The sequence below is a fragment of the Mustela putorius genome, unplaced genomic scaffold (genome assembly GCF_011764305.1).
Source record: "Mustela putorius furo isolate JIRA1106 unplaced genomic scaffold, ASM1176430v1.1 tig00000738_pilon_pilon_pilon, whole genome shotgun sequence".
NCBI classification, from domain to species: Eukaryota; Metazoa; Chordata; class Mammalia; order Carnivora; family Mustelidae; genus Mustela; species Mustela putorius.
Window position 1 is genome coordinate 5,520,602 of NW_025421463.1, and position 23,242 is coordinate 5,543,843.

At 40.4% G+C, this 23,242-nt stretch overlaps 2 protein-coding genes across 4 annotated transcripts in view; one reads left to right on the plus strand and one right to left on the minus strand.

The window, feature by feature from the left end:
• Nucleotides 1-11,708, minus strand: part of GRAP2 (GRB2 related adaptor protein 2) — a 62,256-nt gene extending 50,548 nt beyond the window's left edge. The window contains exons 1-2 of the mRNA XM_013051643.2: nt 11,692-11,708; nt 11,382-11,530 (exon numbers count right to left, since the gene is read on the minus strand). The gene's annotated coding sequence lies outside the window, so the exon portion shown is untranslated. The remainder of the gene's footprint in view (nt 1-11,381; nt 11,531-11,691) is intronic.
• Nucleotides 11,709-17,158: 5,450 nt separating this feature from the next.
• Nucleotides 17,159-23,242, plus strand: part of ENTHD1 (ENTH domain containing 1) — a 99,429-nt gene continuing 93,345 nt past the window's right edge. For 2 of the 3 annotated variants that reach the window (XM_004743300.3, XM_004743298.3), the window contains exons 1-2: nt 17,159-17,257; nt 21,778-22,280. In XM_004743300.3, the coding sequence (XP_004743357.1) occupies nt 21,932-22,280 (349 nt within the window). In that variant the 5' untranslated portion in view covers nt 17,159-17,257; nt 21,778-21,931. Of the gene's footprint in view, nt 17,258-17,453; nt 17,816-21,777; nt 22,281-23,242 lie in introns of those variants that run through there. The other variant, XM_004743299.3, reaches the window with a different exon arrangement.

The window sequence follows — 23,242 nt, forward strand, 5'->3', positions numbered from 1 at the left end:
TTGCTTATGGTGTTCTATAATGTACAGTTGCACATCTGAATCTTTCTCTACAAACTATATACCTCTGTAACAGGGTTTCTCAACATTATTACTATTGACATTTGGAGCTGGGTGGGGGCCGTCCCGTGCGTTGCAGGGTCCTTAGCAGCATTGCTGGCCTTCACCCACCCAATGCTAGTAGCAGCCCCCTCACCCCCAATTGTGACAACTAAAAATGTCTCCAGGCATCGCCAAATGTCCCTGGCAGGGGGCGGATGTCAAATCTCTCCCTGTTCTACAAGAACTCAGAAAGTCAAGAGTATTTTAAAGCCGGTTATATATATTTTGAGAAATAGCTAGATGTATATAAAGTATTTAAATCTGGTAAAAGTTTAACTAACAACTCTAAACTCTTAATCAACACCAAGTGGAATTTTAGAATTGTATCACGACACAAGATGGACACTGGGTAACGTGGTGCGAAACCTTGCACCCTAGGTCGGTTCTTCTCATATTTTTGTGTGCATAAAAATTACCAGGGTGATCTTTTGAAAGTTCAGATTCTAATTCAGTAGGTTTGAGGCAAGGTCTGAGATCCTCATTTGTAATAGGTTCCCCGAGTGGTATCAGCTGGACTGGTGGTTGAAGCTGGGTAGGGAGGCCCTAGATAAAAATCACTGGGATGGCGTGGCGGGGGGCGGGGGGGGGGGGTGGTGGTGGTGGTGGTGGTGGTGTGGACATCTGTGAATCTTAAGGATTACAAGGTCATGAGAGCAACATTCAAATTTGCCTCTGAATGACAGATTAGGAAAACGTGGATGCTCCCTGAACCTTTCTATAAGAACAAAACTGCTCACAAGAATGGGTTTTGAAATACGACGTTTCTATTAGCTTAAAGTTATAAAAGTTATACAGATTAGCCCTGAGTTCTCTGCTTTGGCTGGGAAAGAAAACCTATGAACCGCTAAGCTACTTTGGCAAGACTTTTAGGGGTTTCTAAAGATCTGACAGAAACCTAAACTTCAAGGTCTTTGTAGTCCTTATTCTACTAACGGAAGAGGCCAGGGCTGAAGATGCCAGTGGGGGAGGGGAAGGAGAGAGAAGAATCACTTTAACTGCGGCTTTGCAATGAAACAGATATACGTGTTCATGTTTACTCAAATTACAAATCAGGCACTGAAATTGTACTGACATCACGTGATGCTACTCTAAGCCCAAATCAGATCACTCAGCTACAGCTTAAAACAGTTGCAAAAATGGATACTATTTATTATAACGGACAGTGGTAAGCATAATCAAATCTTCCAAAAGCTGCTGACAGCCTGAAATAAAATTTCCTCTTTTCACTTAATAGTGCCTCTGAGTAACTTTTACTTGGAGTCTGCAGACATCTGACTCATTGTTGCGTATCCTTGGGAAGGAAAGGGCCACTCACATGTGTTCTTATTTTATAGCCAGAAAGATGGAGGATCGCTGGTTTGTCTAGAGATGGAGATATGTCCAGGCTTGCAGAAAATTTACTGAGAGGAGGGAGATAATTAAGTCCTGACCCTGATCTTCCAGAGGGATCCAGCATGAGACTAACCGTGCCCTCAGCAGCAAATAAATACTCACCTGCTAGGAGGGAGAACTAATTCACTAGCTTTGAAATATTTTTTTAAAGATATTTATTTTTTTAAATTTTTAATTGATTAATTTATTTATCTAACAGAGAGAGAGAGAGAGAGAGAAAACAAGTAGGCAGAGTGGCAGGCTGAGGGAGAGGGAGAAGCAGGCTCCCCCAGAGCAGGGACCTCGACATGGGACTCAATCCCAGAACCCTGGGATCATGACCTGAGCTGAAAGCAGACACCTACGGGCCTACCTACTCAGGCACCCTGCTTGGAAGTATTTTGATAGGCTGTTACAATACGGCTTAGTATGATAGGGATAAATTTCTCTACATTTAAACCTGTGCCTAGAGTTTTTTGTTTGTTTTTAAATCAAGAGTGTAAGTACAGAATAAGGAAGATCTGGCTTAGTAGTCAGGCATGGGAACTCACGGGTTTCAGCTGACCACAATTTCGGTATGAGTCAGCCTTGTGACATGAATGCCAAAAAGGCCAATGCAATCTTGGGCCATATTAATAGAAATATAAGGCATAGAGGAAGGGAGACAACGACTCCATGGCACTCTTCATTTGTCAGAGGGCTCCTGGAGAACTTTGTCCCATTCTGGGAACCACCATCCAGGCAGGACTTTAAACTGGAGTCTGTCGGAAGTGAGCACTTAAAATGATGACAGCAGCCAAAACCCCATCTTAGGAGAGTAGTTAAAAGAACCAAGGCTATTTAAGCTTGAAGAAGAAGACAGAGAGGGACATAACTGGAAGTGAGAGAAGAGCAGGCAATCTGGGAAAAGAGCTTAAGGGACAGCTTCCAGCAGCAGAACTTTAATTTCTGGCTCCTCAAGGAAAAATAATTCATGGAGACTTCTCAACTCCTATCATCTGCAAAATAAATGGATCATCAGTGAAGAAGACTCTATTCCTCCTATGATTTCCGTGGAAGATGCGAATTTGTGGATGTAGTTATGTCTCTCTGTTTAGCCACCTCCCTCCCCTGCAGTGGCACCTCCTCCAGGAAGCCCTCTTTGCTCCACTTGCTCTGTTAATCCCCTTGGCACAAGTTGTGCACTGAAGTTTTCATCTGTCCAGTTCCCCTAATAGCTTGTATGTTCCTTAGGGGAAAGGATCCATTTGGTTTTGTTTTTATTACCCTAAGTGTTCTCAATGTATCTGCATACTGTGAGTTAGAGATTGAGGGGGTGTCTGCTGACGGTAGCCCCCAAAATAAATCAAAGTAACCAGACGGGTAATTTTTTATAGCATCTATATGACAGAGCATTATAGCGAGCTCTCTTGATGATAATAGCACCTAACTGACCCTTCATTTTATGAGATAATTTGAGCTGACAATGTTGGCTGTGTAATAAATCTTGCTTTTCCCTACATCTTGCATTTTAAAATAAAACAAAACAGAACAACGAAGTTTACTATGGAAGAGCTCCATCTACCTTGTTCCAGGTCTTGGGAATCACTCTCCAGCTAGGGGATTTTTTGGTCTCCACACTTTCTCCCTCTTTGTTTATTCGGATTATTTACGGGGAACCAGTGTCCAGTCAGGATCTAGTTGATGAAGTGAATTAGTAGTCTACTTAACAATATTAGTCTAAGAGATAGAAATGTCACAAAATAGGGTTGGCTAAGTAAGAAAGCACCATATTATTCATTTTATAAATATAAATGAGATATTACATCGTTCTATTTATCAAAGGTCTAAAATTCTTGTAACAATGGATGTTTCTTCTCAAGGATCCTGCATAGCAGGTTAAAGAATGGCATTGTCCCACTCAAAGACAGAGGAGGGAAGGGAGCCCACTAAGTCATCCACGAGGCTAAGGAAAGAGCACGGAACATAGGAGTAAAGTTCATGCTCTGTCGTTCTCATCAGTGGACAGTATTTCTTCCCACAGTCAATGACCTGACACGGGACTGAGCAATTTACACGCTTCTCTGCAAGAAATTGTTATGGCTCCATTTGATGGCCTGAAGTTCATTTGGAAAATTCACAGACAAAAAGGGCTGAAAACCAGGGCCCCCAATTTCATATCTCTCGCTATTGATCACAAATAAAGATCTGTGGCAACCTTCCCGATTATGGAGGTAGCCAGCCTGTCCCTGCCAATACTCTTTGGCTCAGACTGGTCCAAAGGCCAAGAATAATGTGGCTCCTGCCATCCGGGCAGATCTTTGGATCTGGGGTTCTATCTGGCAACTGACATACAGAGCATGAGAATTTTTCTGCCTGTTTTAGCTTCCCGGAGAGACTCAGAGCTAAGCTGGGGCTACCTCATGGATTTTGTGTATTTGGCAGCATATGTTACAGACTATTTTAATAAATCTGAAACAAATGCTAACACAAATTCTTCTAATTATACTGACCCAAAGATTCCCCAGGTAGCTCCCGAAGTGAAGGGCTCGGTCACGTCCTTTCTTGTTTAGGGTTTTCTGTGCTCAGCGCTTGTAGGCCCTCTTACGAGTCTCCCGGTTTCCAAGCACATTTCAGGGACATTAAAGGAAATAATTCAATAATGAAAAATCGGGATGGAAGGTTTAGGTCCTTCAAGAGGAATAACCTTTATAGAGGATAAGGTTTATCAGCCCCAAATAAGTCCATCATCTTTATTTATTTCCATATTATACTCTGAACTACCCAAGAGGGATAATAAATAATCGTGGTAGGTCTGTCTGATGCTGAGCACAGAGAGCAAAATCACGGTGAGGCAGTCAGCCCTGCAGGAAAATGAAGCAAACAGCAGAATGACACACAAGCAGCCCACAAAAGCACTATTACGTTTATAGCTTCTAAGGGGATTTGGGCATCGCAAAGGAACCGATCACGAATTGGACACCAGCTTTTATGACCTACAGGGAAGGGTAAAAGGTCTTGTCCTTTATTACAGAAAAGGTCATTTCCCTCTATTCTCAGACCCAGTGGGATTAAGTAATTTGCAACAGAACTAAAATGGCTTCAGAGCACCTATGGTCTAACCTCTCACTTGACTGAGAAGGAAACTGAGGCCCAGAGAGGTTACAATGTCTTGTTCAGAGTCACGCAGGAAGTTTCCAGGAAAGCCAGAATTCCGATTTCCAGAAGCTCATTAAGGATTCCTGCTTCTTCAGAATGTAGTGCCCAGACTAGTGTAGCAGAAGGAGCTCTGAGTATCAACTTCACAACCTTGGTCTTAAGTCTTGGAGGACGTTAGCAAAATGACCTTGAAAAATTTACCTAACTTCTTAAGCTTTGGTTTTTCCCACACTGCAACACGAGAGGTAAAATATGTAGTGTGTCTACCTCAAAGATCAAATGAGATCGTGTGTGAAAACTCTTTTGAAAGCCTTTACAAGGCTCAGGGTGAAATAACTTCAGATAAAGGAAATTCTTTCTGTTGAGGATACACGGGTAGACTCCACAGGATTCATGGACCACTGGAAATTCTGCATAAAGGTGTGTGTGGATGAGTGCTATCTAGGCGCACTTTTCTTCCTCTGGGGAGTTTCTAGAGCTTTCATCAGCTGCCTAAATGGGTGGCTATGTACTATGGATATCAACATATTTATGATCAACTTAAAAGGTTGATGTATTAAAATATAACTATTTTTGTGTATTGAATGTAGGTCTGAGATTTTCTTGCTAGCTTTACTGATTCAATAATCTGTGTTTTTAGAACATCAATCTATTTGGGGGAGGGGAGCTAATCTAACTTCCCATTTTGCTCCATGAAAGACTAAAAATCTATGGCCTATAGAATGACGAAAAGAAATTTCAGATTACAAATCAACCAAGGTTTTTATTTTCCTGCTTGTGTACTTTCCTAGTAATATTTTTTGGTTATCTAAAAGAGCTTTCTTTAAAGTCATATTTAACAAGAAAACTATCTACTTATTATTTACTGAGTTCCTACTGAGTTCTCAGCACTTGGTTTCCAATATTTACCCATAAAGCACTAGACAAAAGACACAAATCATAAGCCATTTGTAGGCTTCCACATTATGCCCATGGTTCTAGAAGGCTGAGCGGTGTGGAGAAAAACAAATGAAAAAGTATTATTTATGACCAATTGATCAATTAGGCTGCTTTTCATTAAAAAACATAAAAAGGCAGAACCGATTTAGCAATGACTGTGTTCGAAGTGCATAAAAACATTATTAATGTTGGATTTTTTTTTCTCACTTATTTTTAGTTCTGTTTAGAAAATTACACTTGAGAGCTTTCTGTAACAGCATTTAAGGGAGTGGGTAAGACAGCCCCGGAAAGCTTTTGTAATGCTAATAAAGGGGTAGGGTAGGATACCGGTTTGCAAAGCCTTTTCTGTATAGAGTTCTATGTTTCCGAAGCAGAGACTGACTTCTGGACTATCTGAAGGTCTGAGATAACCAACCAGGGAAGTCACCTACTTACGAGACTCATCTACTGTCCCACTGAGAAATCCAGTGGGGTCTTTTACAAATCTGACAATGGCTATACTCCTGTGTTTAAGTGGTAAAATCTTAAAGTACAGGAATGTGAAAAATGAGAGGGATTTTTTTTCCTCTCTTGACTATATCAAAATATCATCTCCTGCCCCACGGCCCTGAGGACTCATAATTCCCCTCTTGTATTATTCCTTTGTGTTAGCTTCCTTCCTTTTCCTTCATAGTTCTGTATTTTTCAGGTCCCAGTGATATCTTTTGTTTAAAGTTCCTCATACAGAGCCTTAAGCTATATAAATCTGGTAAGTGCACTCATCTGTGCTTAATGTAGTGCTATCATTCCGATGAATAAAACCTAAAATCTGCTTTGGTTGCAACAGTCCCAGACTTTCAATAACTTAGAGTAACTTAAAACCTGGGTGGTGGTGGCGTGAGGTCCCGTTACTGCTTCCCATTCAGTTCCATTTCTGTCATCTCTCCTTACAGGTTCCTTACAGGTTCCAGTCTTCGGAGAGAACACTCTGCAGTCAGACTTCCTGGGTTCAAATCCGGACTCTACCACATACTAATTAAGTGACCTTGTGTCAGTTTCTTACCCTCTCTGCACCTGTGCTTCCTCACTTGCAAAAGAAGGATAACATAGCCCTTAGTTCTTTGGGTCTTTATGAAAAGCAAATGAGTTCATACCTATAAAGGAATAGACCCATGCTGGGCAAGCAACACTAACAGACACCATTTTAGGGACTTTACATGTATAAATTACAGTTGCACCTTGAATAAGGTGCGGGTTGGGCCACTGCCCTCCACCCCTACCTCCTGTTCAGTCGAAAATCTGTGTGTGACTTTTGACTGTCCCCAAACTTAACTACCAGTAGACAACTGTGGACCAGAAGCCGTACCAATAACATGAACACTCGATTAACACCACTTTTGCATGTTCTGTGTATTATACACTGTCTTCTTACAATGAAATAAGCTAGAGGGGAGAAAATATTATTAAGGAAATCACAAGGAGGGGCACCTGGGTGGCTCAGTGGGTTAAGCCTCTGCCTTCGGCTCGGGTCATGATCTCAGGGTCGTGGGATCGAGCCCCACATCGGGCTCTCGGCTCAGCAGGGAGCTTGCTTCCTCTTCTCTCTCTGCCTGCCTCTCTGCCTACTAGCGATCTCTGTGTGTCAAATAAATAAATAAAAATCTTAAAAAAAAAGAGAGTCATAAGGAAAGGGACATCTGGGTGGCTTAGTTGGTTAGATGTCTGCCTTCAGTTCAGGTCATGATCCCAGGGTCCTGGGATAGAGACCCACAGTGGGCTCCCTGCTCAGAGGAGAGCCTGCTTCTCCCTCTGACCTTCCCCCTTTCATGCTTGCTCGCATTCTCTCTCTCAAATAAATAAAAATTTTTAAGGATTTTATTTATTTATTTGATAGACAGAGATCACAAGTAGGCAGAGAGGCAGGCAGAGAGAGAGAAGGGAAGCAGACTCCCCGCTGAGCAGAGAGCCCAATTCGGGGCTTGATCCCAGGACCCTGGGATCATGATCCGAGCCGAAGGCAGAGGCTTTAACCCACTGAGCCACCCAGGTGCCCCTCAAATAAATAAATATTTTTTAAAGAGAAAATCATAAGGAAGATATACTTACAGTACTGCACTGTATTTATAGGAAAAAATCTGAGTGTAGGTGGATGTGCACAAACAAACTCATGTTGTTCAAGGGTCAACTCTATTGAGTCTCTAAAACAATACGATAAGATAGGTACCATTATTACCCTCGTTTTTGTAGCTTAAGAAACTAAGGCACAGAAAGACTAACTTGTCCCATCTGGCCCAGTTAGTAGCTGGAGGACTGGCCTCAAACCCATAGCAAGCACTCAATAAATGTTACTTATTATTGTTGTTAGAATTATTGCCTGAATTTATACACTCAATAATATCTGCTATTGCTGCTCAAAATGATGAATTTGTATGTCTAATCCTTCTTCAAAGTGCATTAAAAATGTATATGATCCCCAGTGGAGCAGTCGATTTTGGCAAGGATTATCACCTAAAGCCATTAGGTGACATTTGTTGGGAAGTAAGATACTACCAGTGTCGAAGCGTCACCCCCTCGGAGAACTTGTTAACTGCAAAAGCGGAAAAAGTACTTTTACAATGAGAGCTCCCTGGAGTGAGAGCACTACTGCGAGCCACGATCAAACCGAGAGTCACAAATAGAGCGACAACCTGGCATTTTGTGCTTCCTGATGAGATGCGATATGGAGCACCTTATAAAAGACATTCAGTCGAAATCTAATCAATGCGTAGGCCAGACGTGGGCATTTATAGGAAATACAGGGGGTAGACGAGCAAATTAAATGACACCATGAGGCAACAACAAATCCAGAACATGGGACATCCTTCAAGATAACTGGCCTAACCCTTTAAAAAATCCAATGACAGGGGTGCCTGGGTGGCTCAGTGGGTTAAGCCTCTGCCTTTGGCTCAGGTCATGATCTCAGAGTCCTGGGATGGAGCCCCATATTGGGCTCTCTGCTCCATGGGGAGCCTGCTTCCCCTCCTTTACTCTCTGCCTGCCTCTCTGCCTACTTGTGATCTCTGTATGTCAAATAAATAAAATCTTTAAAAAATAAAAAAAAAAATCCAATGACAATAAAAAGACATAAAGCCCAAATGTAAAAATGTGTTTTTCTTTATAAAAATTAGACCCTACTTTTTTTTCTTTAAAGGTATAGACAGCTTTGGAGGTCAGGTGGTGAAGTTTAGATATGGTCTAAATATTAGATCATGCTAAAGAATTACTGCCTGTCTTCTTAGGTGTAATGATATTGTTATGGTTCTGTAGGAGAATGCCCCCATTCTTAGATGTGTACCCAATCATTTAGGAACAAAGTGTCACTTTGTCTGTAACTTACAAGTAGTTCAGAAAGAAATACACAAAGATGGAACAAATATGGCAGAAACATAAAGGTTCATGAACCTAGCAGGTGAGTATAGAGGTATTCATTGTACTAATATTTCAGCTTTTTTTTGTTTGGACATTTTCTTCACTTTCTTCATGAATGTCTTACATCTTCTTTGGAGAGCATATGAAATTTTTATCTTCATGTACTTAGTAATAGTTTCTTTTATAATGATTGTCTGTGAATACATATCTAAAAAGAAATTTCTAAAAATCACTTACTGAATTTTTACTGGCCCAACCTTACTGAAACCTAATAGCAATGCTGAAGAGTGCTTAGGGCCTAATACAGGGCCTGTTACATAATGAAAGCTCAATAAATGTTTATAAGTGCTTATTTGTTAAATTCATTTTGTTCCTGAGAATTTTAAGATCCCAGGAAAAAAAGAAAGGAAGGAAGAAAGAACGAACGAACACATGAGGCTGTGTTCTTCCTTTCCAGATCAATACACGCGTTAGCAAATCTTGAGATGGACAAGATGGGAGCCGATCAACTTTATCTTTTGATTCAAATAACAGATCACAAAGATTCTTGACACATTTTGAGTTTGTCTTAGGAGAGCATGAAAATAAAGAATCTGGCCCTAGCACTAAACCAGCAGCTACCCGTTACTTATTTAAGAATTCCTGATGGAATCACACTCAATGACACATTTTTGAACAATTGTGGACTTTTTTGGTTCAGGGAAAGAGGCAAGTTCTGCTTAAGTTAAGGCGTGAGTGCCACAAGGCACCAACACCAGTGGGCATTATTCTCTGAGAATCAATAAACTTATGGGAATTGGGGATCACTTTCACTCTTCCATGAAGGCATCTTCCAGATGGCTTCAGGTAGTAAGTGAGATATATTTTGTATAAAAGTAGAAAGAAAATGATAAAGATTCAAAGAAATATTTAATAACGATACAATTTTGCATTTTCATAGTGCCTTTTTCCTAAGGCACTTCATATATCAATATGAGCTCACTTATTCTCATAGTATCCCTGTGAAGTAGAAAATAAACAATTGAAATAAAAGAATAAAAGAGATTTTCATCAGGGTGTAAGATGCGGAAGATACTCGAATATCATGTTAGCAATAGGGATATTACTCAGATCGATATTGAGCAAATCAATAGCATCCCTCCCCTCTGCTTCAGTAAAGTCATTAAAAAAAATAAAACCTATTACAATTTAAGGGAAAAAAGCTTACAGTTTCCTCTATGGAAGACACTCCAAGTCCAGTCTAAAAAGATAGTTTTATTCAATGATACAGGCCTTCTCTCTTTCAGAAAAACGAATCAAAAGGAGTACAAATCATGATTTTTAAAACTTGAAATTTAAATGCCCTTTGATGGTTCTGTATTTACACAGTGCTCTTTATTTAATAGTGGATGCTTTTGTAAAGAGGTTTGCCTTAAAATTATATTACAAACATGAAGTTTTATAAATAATACTGGGTTGTTCAAGCAGTATCTACTTATACTAAATGTTCCTTCTGAAACAAAAAATAAGAAAGAAAAAAGGGAGACCCCACTAAGGAACTTACCAGTCTATGATCAATGCAGCTGTATAGAACAAAAGATACTTCAGCCTGAGATTTCCTACGCTCAGATGACATAACATGAGCACATGCAATCTTTTTCATCAGATTTTTAGATCCTAAACATTTCCCTCTTAATTTATCTGGGGATGAGTATTTTCAGTAATGCACAGGCTAAGTTACGTACACCTTATTAACCAGGCCTCATTCCAGTCATATAAACACAGTATATTTAAGCTAGTGGAGTCCTTGGTGGTATCCTCAACCCTCATATTCAAGAATGTTTGGGGCAAAGAGCACAAAGGAGGAGCTGTCTTCAGACTCAACTCCTGAACTGGACACCATCTTGGGGATATGGCGCTAATTATTAATAAAGAGCCAAAAATAAACAATACTCTCTCAAAATCTATTTCAACAGAAACTTCTCTTTTTGTAAAGAAGTTCAAAGTGGTGTTCTTTGTACAGGTAAATTCTAAGAGAATTTCTAAGAGAGTAGAGATGTAAGCAATCCTGGCCCCCCAGTGCCAATATTCATTCATTGCTGCCCAGACCTTCATCCCCACCCTCAACTGGGGTTCAAGGCTGACGACGGAGAGGTGGGATTTTACCTCTGTAGTGGGTCTAAAGTCTCCCCCTGGGATGGCTCAGAAGCCAATTAGTGGAGAATTTTGTGTGCTGTGCTGGGTAAGGAACAAGTTCCTTTGCTGGAAGTCGAATCTCATCCCCACAAGCATTGTTACAGCAAAAGATTTAAAGACCTTCGCAGATGGACCAACATATGAGTAGCAATATTTCAAGAACCCATGGGATTCATTTTAATTAGATTTGACTCATAAAGAACATTCTGCAAATTATAAAACGGTTGAAGATCTCTATAGAGTATATGGCCCGATGTTGTCTAATGACATACCTTTTTGAAGAGAAGAGATCGAGTCTATATCTTGGCTTTGACACTGAGTTAATAGTATCTTCTCTTCCAAAAAGGAAGACAAAGTCAAACATCAAAATTACTGCATTTCAGAGTACAGATCCACGTTGTGCTGTCTTCCAAGGACCACACTAAAACAGAGTACAAGTTTGCAGATCCATTAATAGTGCCTCCTCCTGCCTTACTTCTTACTCCCTCCTCCAAACTGCCCCCAGCCAGCCCTGCAGTCTGTAGGCAAACCACACAGGAACTAGCAGAAACAGGGCTTCAGAGAGTTGGGTGTGAGCCTTACATTATGTGGTTTTGTTTTCTTGCTGCCAGAGTTGAACTAAAACGCAGGAGGTTCTCTGAAGCACTTTTGCTTCTATATGCTTGGTTTCAATTTTAACAATTTCCCTCTGAACGATTCTGTTCACATAGGAAAATTTCAAATCCTGGAGATGATTCATCAATAGGCTGCTCTGAAGGAAAACTCTCATTTTCTCCCAGTACATCCAAGATTCCAGAGAAAAATTTAGGACTTCTTCAGGGAACTTATTTAATACCACCCTGGGATCACGCACAGAGTAAAATCCCAGAGAAGATGCTTTCTTAGTGTACTCAGCCCATATTACTCTTAGTCCATAACATGACCCTTAACAAAAAACAAAAGAAGAAAATCTCTGAACCAGGATGACTTCTAACCCCAGGTTTGCCAGTCAGGCAAGAGCGGGGACTGGTTCCTTAGATCTTGGGGACTTTCCTTTCTTCTGAGTTGGTCGAGCTAAAGGATTTCCGGGATTTAAAGATTTTTCACTGACCTAAGATTTTTGTCATTGCCAACCTCCTTAGTTCTTACCTTCAAATTTGTGAGAGCCCTCCTTCCCTTTAGGGTCCCATGCCAAGTCTAACTTGCGAAGGCCTTTTCCTCTCTTTGCTCTTACTAGAAATGGATTGCCAACGATGCATCTTTTGCACGACATAAGCGACACTGCCACCTGCTAAGTGGCTCCAGTAAGAATTTAAGCCCAAAAGAAAGGGAAACACTGTCTCATGAGATAGATGTTCCCAGCATTAATTCCTTGAAGGCTAAGAAGGAAGATATCATAGAAGACTCAGTTTGGAGTTCTAAAATTTAAACTTATTCTATATGGTGAGATGAGATCTTTTTTTTTTTTTTTTTTTTTTTTAGATCTTTTCACCCCTTTAATACCTAAATCTTGTTCAAAATTTCCTTCTGGGGGGGGGTGGATTTCTCCTTGGTAATAACTGCTCAACACTTTCATTGAAATAGAAAAGAATAATGTGGTTTGAAATCATCAGGGTACTTTGGTCACGGTAGGGGCTCAATATTTATTGAATGAGTTAAAGGAAAGAATTTGCTATTCTTAACTCCTTAATACAGAATTTTCTTTCTGTTAATGAAATTTTGTTCAATTTTCTTAAACCTGAGTTGTGTCTGAACAAGTTCCTCACTATTTCCACATGCTATAAAGATAGAATTTTAAAGGCAACAGCATGTCCCTGACTTTACAACAATAAACATCTTAATGTGGGCCTCAGTGTTCTTCAGTCTTCATGATCTAAGGGCATTCCTGGACCCAATATCATGATACCCAGCAGCTTCATAGCTAGTTGTCAGACACTGAAATCCTCTAGCCATGGAGCAAATCCCAAGTCAGTGGTATTGAAGTGGTTGATCAGCGAGGTCCTAAATGCCCACAGCTGGAGAGTGTGAAGAAAGGAGAAAACATAAACAGTGTTCTAGAGCAAGAATCGTGGAGTTCTCAGCTTGCACCCTAATGAGGAAGCTACTTTTCCACAGGGTACTACCCCCCTAGGGAGCAGAATAGAACTCCTCCCCTTTCAAGTGTGGGGCAGAAATGCAATACAGGAAAATCTCAAAGAGAAGTTATTTCGGCAGCAAGTAATGATCTACAGACGTGTTACAGAGCATACGGAGAGGGCAGCGAGGCCACCCTAGTGGTTTATTTCACGGATGCTTTGTCATTGAACAAGTGCAGAGGCAGAACCTAAGAATAGACTCTAATATGAGAATGCCATTAGTTCAGTCCTCACAGTCACGGGACACTCAGAAAATATCAGCAAAATTGCGAGGATTCAAGAATCTGTGAAAAGTGGACTTACTCATACTAGAGATTTTTCTTTTATTTTTTTATTTATTCTTGAGAATTTTCTTCTAAAACCATACTCATTTGCAATTTTTCAGCAATTCTATTTGAGGGGTCATTGCTAATATCAGAACCTCTTGTACATAATTATGTTTAATTTACCTTTATGGTAAAATGTGTACTTTTCATTCAATAGTACAGATTCAGACATTCTTGTTTCATTCATTCATTCAGTAAATACTGTTTGAATACCTAGTCTGTTAGGCCTGTCCTAAAGGGCTGGGAATAGAGCAGTGAACAAAATATAGTCCTTGCCCTCCTGGATCTTATCTTCTGGAAGAGAGGGAAATAATTACGTATGTCAGATAGTTGTGCTACTACAGAGAATCATAAAATGAGGAAAGAGTTAGAGAAAGTGTAGCCCAGGTGGAGGGTGGAAATTTTATTGGGAAATCAAAGGACATTTGAGCTAAGTCCAGAACAAAGTGAAGCAGCCAGCTTGATGGCTCTCTGGGGAAAGAGTAGGGAGGTATAGGGACCAGCAAGTACAAAGCCTTATGGTGGAAGTAAGCTTGATGCAATGAGTAAGGGGGGGGGGCAGTCATGATGGGGGTCAGAGAGGGAGCAGAGCCTGGAATACATAGGGCCTTGTTGGCCATGGCAAGGTCTTCGATTTCATTCTGAGTTAAGATGAGAGTCAATGGAAGATTTTGAACATGGTCTAATTTGGGTTTAGGTTTTAGAATAGCTCTCATTACTGTATTGAGATTAAATTGTAAGGGAGCAAGGGTAGAGGCAGGGAGACGTTAGAAGGCTACTGCAGTAGTCCTGCCAAGAGAAGGCACACCTTCGGACAGGTGGTAGAAAGTGGAGGTGGTGGGAAATGACTACATTCTGAATATATGGGGCGACCAGAGAGTCTAGAAGCATAAATATTATTATTTTTTCATGAATTAGAATGTGGGATCAATAAACCATTTATCACCTACCAACTGCATTGATGGCCACTCCACGTTAAAGGTGAGCTGATTATATGATGTGAAGTCTGAGAGCCAAAGAGTGGCACCAACGATGACTACAAAGCTCATGGCCTGAGAAATCAGAAGCAAGGATGTGTCCTTACTGAGACAGAGGAACAAGCTTGAAAGATCAGAAGCTTGGTTTGCGGCGTATTAAGTTTGAGATTTCTATGAGCCATACCACTGGGGATGTCAAGATAGAGATGAGTCTGGAGGTCAGGAGAGTTTAGGGCTAGAGATAAACTTGAGAGCTGTTGAGATAAAAGGTTATTTAAAGTAATGAAACTGGATGAAACCACCCAGGGAATGAATACTGATAGAGAACAGACCTCTTCAAAGTAGAGAGGTCAGAGAAATGGAAGAAACCAGCCAAGGAGATGAGAAGGAGCAATGGTTTCCTGGAAACCAAGTGAAGAAAACTCTGTTCACTTTAATCAAACTCTGAGTTCAAGGGAAAAAAAAGCCAACACACCAAGTTATTAGTATAAAACCATGCCTGTATTTAGAGAGTGCAACTAAATTTTGGTGCCCCCAAATGGAAGAAAGCAGAGAAGAAAGACCTTTCACATGTTACTTTAACGAAGTTAATTCCACTAGGTAGGTAACACTTTACAGTTTTGCTGAGCCTAGTCAACATCCTTTCAGAAACACCCAAAGATTCATTCTAAAAGGAGGAAATGAATGGGTTTAAAAAGGAAAAAAATGGATCTCCAATGTTTTAAAAATGTAACAGGTTATGATTTGTGACTGAGAATGTCAATGGAGGGGAGCCTGGATGGCTCAGTTGGTGGAACGTGCAGCTCTTGATCTTGGAGTTGTGAGTTTGAGCCCCACATTGGACGTGGAGAGTACTTAAAAATAAAATACTTTAAAAAAAAACAAAAACATTGGTGGAGTTCAAGATTAAGAACCAAAAATAGTCCTTAGGGTAGAGGAAAGGGCACGGAACTGGACACTCCAAATTTCGGTCAAGTTCTAGCTAAATCCCTTGCTAGTTGAATGTTTCTGAGCAATTCATGTAACCTATTTGTTCCTTCAAACTCAGCCCAAGTTCACCTCTTCCAGGAAGACTTCTCTAATTATGTAGATTTAGGCAAATCCTCTTTTTACTACCAAAGCATTATTATAATTGCTAATTTATTTTTGTCTTTTTAATTAGACTATTACTTCTTTGTATTCCCATAGCTCAGCATAGTGCCTGGCACTTAGCAGGTGCTCAATAATGTAGAATGAATGCATGTTCCCTCAAATCAGCTTCCTCATTTGTAAAATGGAATAATTATACCTGCTTTTCAGAGTTCCTTTGAAATTTACATAAGCTATGACTCAAAAAAATCTTTATAAATTATAACTCACTATATAAACAAAATACTTGTTTGTCCTTCACTATTTTATAGAATAACACCTTAGCGTGGCATTCAAGGTCCTGAACAATCTGTTTCCAGGCCACCCTTTTTAGTTTCCCTCTAGCTACCATGCCCACTACACTATATGATAGTCAGTTAGGTAGTATTTCAAACACACCAACTTCTTTCATATCTTCCATTTTATATCATAATTACCTAACTACACGTCAGTATCGATCATTAATAATTATTATGATTGAAGTCGTAGGAGCTAAAAACAAATGTTACTTTCATCTATGAAGAGTTTTTCTACTGTCTAAGTCTTTTCCCTCCACCCTGGTGGAATAGTGACATAGTCCACACAGCCAGCCACGTGCTTTTAAAACATGGGTTTGATTATATTTATAATGCCTACCAGATAAAGTCACCTAGCAGCATGGACAAGGTGTTTCATGATCTGAATTTCCTCTGCCACTTCCTCTCTCTCTGCTGTTCCACTAATACCTTTTGAGACAGCCATAGTAACTACAGTACTTGTAGTTTTACCAAGATAATAGGCTCTCTCAGCTTTCAAGCCTTTACACATGATGTGTCCTTTGCCTCTAATGGCCTCCTCCACTTTGTCTATGCAGTGAACTCCCTGTCATTCTTTAAGACACAGATGTAAAGTCTTCTCTGAAACCTGCCCTTAAATACTCCTTGGCAGAATTAGATGCTCTCTCCTCTCTTATTACAAGATACATATCTTGTCACAGTCTTCCGTGACGGTGCCTGTCACCTCCACTAGCCTGTAAACTCGTGCTTTATCTCTGGGTCCTTACAGCTCGGTGGGATGCTTGGCACAGAGCGGGTGCTCACTGAAGATCAGTTAAATATTTCAACAACGACCCATCAGGGGTACGCGAGGCCCTCCCTGGAGACACTCCATCACTGCCCATCACACACACACTACTCTTTTCGGCCCTAGCAAACGACCATTACCTTCTTTGTCGTTTGAGGTGGAGATCAGCGGCGGGCACCGTCTCGTCAGAATACATTAGTAACACAAACTGTAAAATTTTTCTTTGAAAGGAGCTTGAGGGCAGCATCACAGCCCCAGCGACTGTTAAACGAAGACACGTGCCTTCATTGCCCTTGATATCCGCCCCTCCCCACAAAAGAACCTCGGTCATTTTAACTCCTCGCATCCCCCTCGCTAGATGCCCTGGGAGTCGGACACCTGACCCCAGAGAGGCCGGAAGTGAGGGCCCGGAAGTGAGGAAGCGGAAGTGGGGAGGGCGTGGGCGCTTGGCCCCGGCTGCAGAAGGCGATCAGCCTAGGAACGAGGGGCTTGAATTTGAGCGGGAAAAGTTCGCGACGCTGTGGCAGGACTTTCCCCTCAGGTAGTAGATTCCTGTTTGGGGGCTTCAGACGGGCGTGGAAGGGTGGGGTCTCCGCCTCTTGTCTCAAGCGGTGGCGTCGCTGACTCCGTGCAGGCGAGAGGGGGCCGAGGTCACTACGGCCTGCGTGAGAGAAGGTCCCCATTGTGTGACGCCATCGTGTCACACTCCCTCTTTCTAGAAGCTTCTCTGTGGCCCAGGCTTCCGCTCCAAGTAAACTCTGTGCTTTCCGAGGGGAGTCCATAGTCGGGCTCATCTGTGTGGCTCTAGACCTGGCATGGGGCCTGCCTTGTACACGGTGGTCGTTCTGAAGAAATGGAGACCAAGGAAAGACGCTGTCTGCAGGAAGTTGATTCTCTGAGTCTTCACCCTTCATGTTCAAAATTCTTTCTCAAGCATCTCATTTCTTCCTCTCAGCTGTTCTTTCTATGGGGTGATTATTCTTTGTGGTGCAGGCGAGGGAGCTGAGGCTCAGTGAAGTCGTTGAGCCTGAATTAGGAAAGGGCAGAGCAGGACCTCAAGTCCATGCCTTTGGAATCCTAATTAAAGTAATGAGATGAGGTAGGTGAATGCCTAGGTGTGAGCACATTATGAGCATTCGAAAGAGAATAGCCCTTTATTCCAGAGGATGGGGATTGTGTCTTGTGTACCTGTTTTTCCATTTTGTAGAATGGAGTCTGCCACATGGTGAACTCTAGAGAACTAATAGTGGAATGAATTAATGAACACACAGGAGGGCTCCAAAAAGTTGATTTCTCTGCCTCTTGCAGTAATCTTCCCATCCAAACAGTAACACCTCCTAATGCCATGGTATTCTCTATAATCATTCTCCCACAACAATCTTGGCCAGAGCTTATTTTCTCCTGAGTAAACCTAAGTCTACAGGCAGAAACTGTACAAAGAGGAAAGCTGCTCTCTACCCCTAAATGCATCTTTCCAGATGCCTCACACTCAGCCTCTTAGATGCCGCTATTATTGTCCTAGGTCTTTGGGTCAAGTCAGTTCAGCTCCTCAGTTCCTTATTTCAATTCTGATATCCAAAGAATTTTGAAGACCAGTTTTCCCCCCAACTCATTTGGCAGCAAGACCTGAATTGAAATGAGGCATTTTGTCTTTATTTGTTCCAGATATCTACAAGCTTTTGCTGTGGTCACGTTAATGTGTTTGCTTGTTCAGAGCGGCCCCACACCTTACTGTGGGTATCACATAACACGGTACAGACACGGTGTGACCCTTCAAAAGTCTGAAAAAAAACCTTGAGTTTGAATTCCACAATGCCATTTGATCACTTAAATGATTTCCTGTTAAAGTTAAAGTAAAGCTAGGGGGAAGAAACGGCCTTTGCCAAAACATGGAAATAAGTCTGAAAAGGAAACCAAGAGACTTTTTCTACCTCATCATGTGTTTATTTTGGAATTATTTAAGGGAGAATTAAATTATTTAAGGGAGAATTATTTAAGCTCCTTAATCAAACACTGGTTTTTGAGTGTCGGAATCATGTTTTAAATTGCTTATATCCTACACAAAGGCATACAAACGGTAGATACTCAAGAAATATTTGCTGATTGAACTGAAAATATTTAAACTCTAGAATTTTACTTGACAACTACAAGGCTGGAATATAATTTTAAAATGTCATGGTTTTGATCCAAAGCTGTTGAATCAATGCAAGTTTATCCCAAGCAGAATCTGTCAGTCATTTGGGCGTTCACTCAGCACCTGTTTCTTGAGTACCTACCATGTTCTAGGTACCTATTAAGCAATAGGATTATACTGCTTTGTAAATAAGATGGTCATGGTCCCTGCTGTCATGGAGTTTTTGGTCTGGTGGTGAAGAAAGCAAATAACAAATACACAGGTACAGATCATGGTACGTGCCATGAAGAAAATAAATCAGGTGCAGAAAGAACATATTGGGAAGATCTGAGTAGCTAATGTGCTTACTGAAGGCCTCTCAGAGTAGGTGACCCAGATTGGCAACATGGAATATCTTAACTTGCCTCCGTTTCTAAATATTCTATGGATTTGGGTAGCCAGAAAACCAATATTCAGGTGTGAAAATTACCCTCTTGGGCACCACTTTTGTCTTAGATGTCCCATCACTGTAATTACAATCTCAAGTTTCTAGTGGTATGAATAAACTGAACATTTGCATATAGTCAGGTGTCTAAAACACAGAAGACTAACGTATAATTTACCACTAACACCAACTGAACTCCTTGTTAATCTGAAAAGATAACAATAGTGGAATGTGTCTTACATATTCTATGGTCATGTCACAAAGCACTATGCATTAGTAAATGGTATTAATTCACTCAGCCAGACTTTTTGCTTTGTGGGTTTTTTTTTTTTTAAATGGTTGGGAATTTAAACTAAAATGGGAATTTTAAATGGTTGGGAATTTAATTTTTTTTAATGGTTGGGTATTTAATTTCAGTATGATACTACACACATCCATTTTAAACTACTCTATTGGATTGAAGCCTATTATTGGATAATTTCCTGGGGCAGAAGTTTCATTTAAGAAAACATTTTTAAAATGCAAGATAGAGAATATAGGAAAACCTAAAAATTAGAATTTTTGTCTCTCCAAAATATAGTATCGCCAAAAAAGAAAAAGACAATAGTGTTTTAATGACTCTTGCTCAATTCCAGCAGGTAAAGATTCTAACAGATTTTTTTTAATAGACTTGTGAGGAAACAGATCAATATTTGTTTCTCTAAGCCAATGTCACAGTGCGTCTCTGCATCGCGTGAGCTTGCTGAAAGGGAAAAAAGGACAGTAGAGAAAGAAAACACTCACGACTGAAAATCTTAATGGCTTATTGAAACACATTACAAGTCTGGTTTTCACTGCAGGAATGAGTCAGATAAAAATGCCTGTGTTTGAAATGCAAACAAAAGAGAAAATCAAAATTGTGAAAACACACAACTTCCCTTTTTTTTCCTAGGGTTGACGATAGTCTCTTTCTGAGAAATGTTAATTAAACTGACACATTTTCCATCTTACTTATTTGAGGATGTGTTATACTTTTACCAAAAAAAAAAAAAAAGGTTAACTACCCTTTCTCTTATTTTTTGGAAAAAAAAAAGATAGCTCATATAGTTTCCTTCTGAAAATTTATGTCTTCTTAAATACATACACAGTAATTAATCAGACCCGAGCTAGGAGCTGTGAAGGTCAAGGCAGAGAAACAAAACTGAAAACAAGACAAATTTGTTACGATTTTAATGTCTTTCTTTTCTGTGCATGCGGTTTCTCTAGTAAAATCTGATTATAGATCATCAAGGTTTCATTGGGTCTGGATGCTTGGCAGGGCTTGAAATCAATTTAGTATACTATCTTGGTGACCATCGGGGTGAATCACCAGGGAGATTGCAAACTAACTAACCCACCTTAATGCGAAACAGCGAAAAAGAAGGTAGGGAATGGTTTCATGTGAACTGTGAATTGATCACTCATAAGCTTCATTTAAGGTTTGGCGGCTGCAGACCTCCTTAGGTTTTAATGTATTTTGTATCAACCTAAATGGGCCTCTCTTTGTGTGTACTTGTTTTGGAATGTGACAGATACATGCTGATCACTCCAGTTTTTAGGGAAATTTTTATCCGATTTGAATCATACTACTGACATCATTTACTCCTAAACGCACAGTTCCTTTTCTAAGGCCCAGTAAAGTAAGTAATTTATCCTTTTCCTTGAACCTTATTAACCTTACCAGTACTGAAATACTCATCGAGGGTACCATGAATTAGATGTGGGGTTTCCTGTGGTGCAAGTACTTGTGTTAATAGTTGACAACCCTCTCTACTTTCAGGTTAACAAGAAAGCAGAACGTATTTAGATCCGATTCTAGTGACATGTAGTTCTAAGAAGAATACAGCCATAGGGTCACATGATGATCCCAACTCAGTTGTTCCCATCCTAATTATCTTTAGGACATACAATTTTTTAAAAAAGGATTTTATTTATTTATTTGACATACAGAGATCAAAAGTAGGCAGAGAGACAGGCAGAGGGAGAGGAGGAAGCAGGCTCCCTGCAGAGTAGAGAGCCTGATGCGGGGCTCTATCCCAGGACCCTGAGACCATGACCTGAGCAGAAGGCAGAGGCTTTAACCCACTGAGCCACCCAGGTGCCCCAAGACATACCATTTTTATACATAACGACAAATCTTAAGCAGGGAATGTCAGACTACAAGTCCCATTTTCTTTTCCTAACTTGCCCACTGTCCTATTATGTTTTAAAATTGTCTTATTCCTGGCCAAAGAGGCCGAATGCTATCTTCTGCAGAAATTTTTAGGACTAGAAAGACCCTGTATATTTCTTTAAGTAATATAGACCAATCCCTTATGAGAGATTTTCCCATATTGATGCTAGGAAAATTTAGATGGTGCCTCAATTCTGGCTGATGTGAGGGGCTGATTTCTAAGTAAACCTAGATTTTTCAGACTGACTTGGTCTTTTATAGACATTTCAAAAAGCATTTAATGTACATATTTTTTTGTGCTTTGCTTTGCAGGAAATTGATGTCTCATCAAAATGGAGATTAATCATTTGTATTTGGGAGCAGCAGAACTGGGGACCAATTACCTCTCAAGAGTTTTATAAACCAATTGTCATAACTCCTATTCCATTGCTCTCATCCCCAGCTCACCTTCAAACTTGTCTTACCTATGGCATTCAGGAGGCAAGTGAAGAACTTCGTGAAAAATTACTCAGATGCTGAAATAAAAGTCAGAGAAGCAACTTCTAATGACCCTTGGGGTCCTTCTAGTTCTCTAATGTTAGATATCAGTGACCTGACTTTCAATACAATTTCTCTGTCAGAGATCATGAATATGCTATGGCAGAGACTCAATGATCACGGGAAGAACTGGCGCCATGTATATAAATCCCTTACGCTGATGGATTATCTCATCAAGAACGGATCAAAGAAAGTTATTCAGCATTGCAGAGAGGGGTTCTGTAACCTTCAAACACTAAAAGATTTTCAACACATTGATGAAGCTGGAAAAGACCAAGGTAAAAGAAATGCATGCAGCGCGCCAAGAAAGAGTAGAGGTTTGGCAGGGGATCATTTTAAACCAGGAGCTGGGGCAAAGTTCTGAAAATTTTAGCCACCTTTCTTCTGGGACAGTTATAGCTTCCCTTTGTGTTGACCCTTGAGGGTCTTGGAGAACAGTTGTTTGTTTGTTTTTTCTTCCCCCAAAAGATGTGTAAAACTAACACACCTAGCTCCCTGATAAAATGATACCTAATAGAAAATGAACAAAGTGAATAATACAGGAGGCATGGCAGCTTGGTATAATAATGTCACTATAATTCATAATTATAATTAGACTGGAATTCAGTCATAAATGTAAGGACGCGTTTCCAAAGACAACAGAATCTTCAAAGACGATCTAGATGAAAGTACTTATATGAATTCAAAAATTTAGGTCATAATTTTGCCAGGGGTGGAGGAGGGGTTGAACGAGGGGGAGGGCCTGTGGAGTCCTGAACTGAGATGGTTTGATAGCGTCTGGGATTACGATGCTGAAAGAATCAGCACTTCCTCCTCGTCTGATGTAAAATTAAAATTTGTGCTTAAAGTGAATCGTCTTAGGAATCATGAGAAGAGGATAAAATTCAGTGTAGTCTTTGTGTTAAGTATACATTTTTAGAATAGACTTTTTGAAGAGCAGTTTTGGGTTTACGCAGGAAGAGGAGAGTTCCCACATATCCTTCCCTATCCCTTCCCTGTTGTTTCTCCTATTAACGTCTTGCATTACTGGGTGCATTTGTTACAGTTGACAAATCAGTGTTAATACATTAACTGAAGTCCTCTGTTTACCTTAAGGTTCACCCTTTGTGTTTTCCAGTTCTGTGGGTTTTGAAAAATGCTTGTCATGTATGTCCCATTCCAGTATCAAGCAGAATGGTGTCGCTGCTCTGAGAATGTCCTGTGCCCCACCTCTTGGTTCTTTCTCCTCTGCCTGGAACCC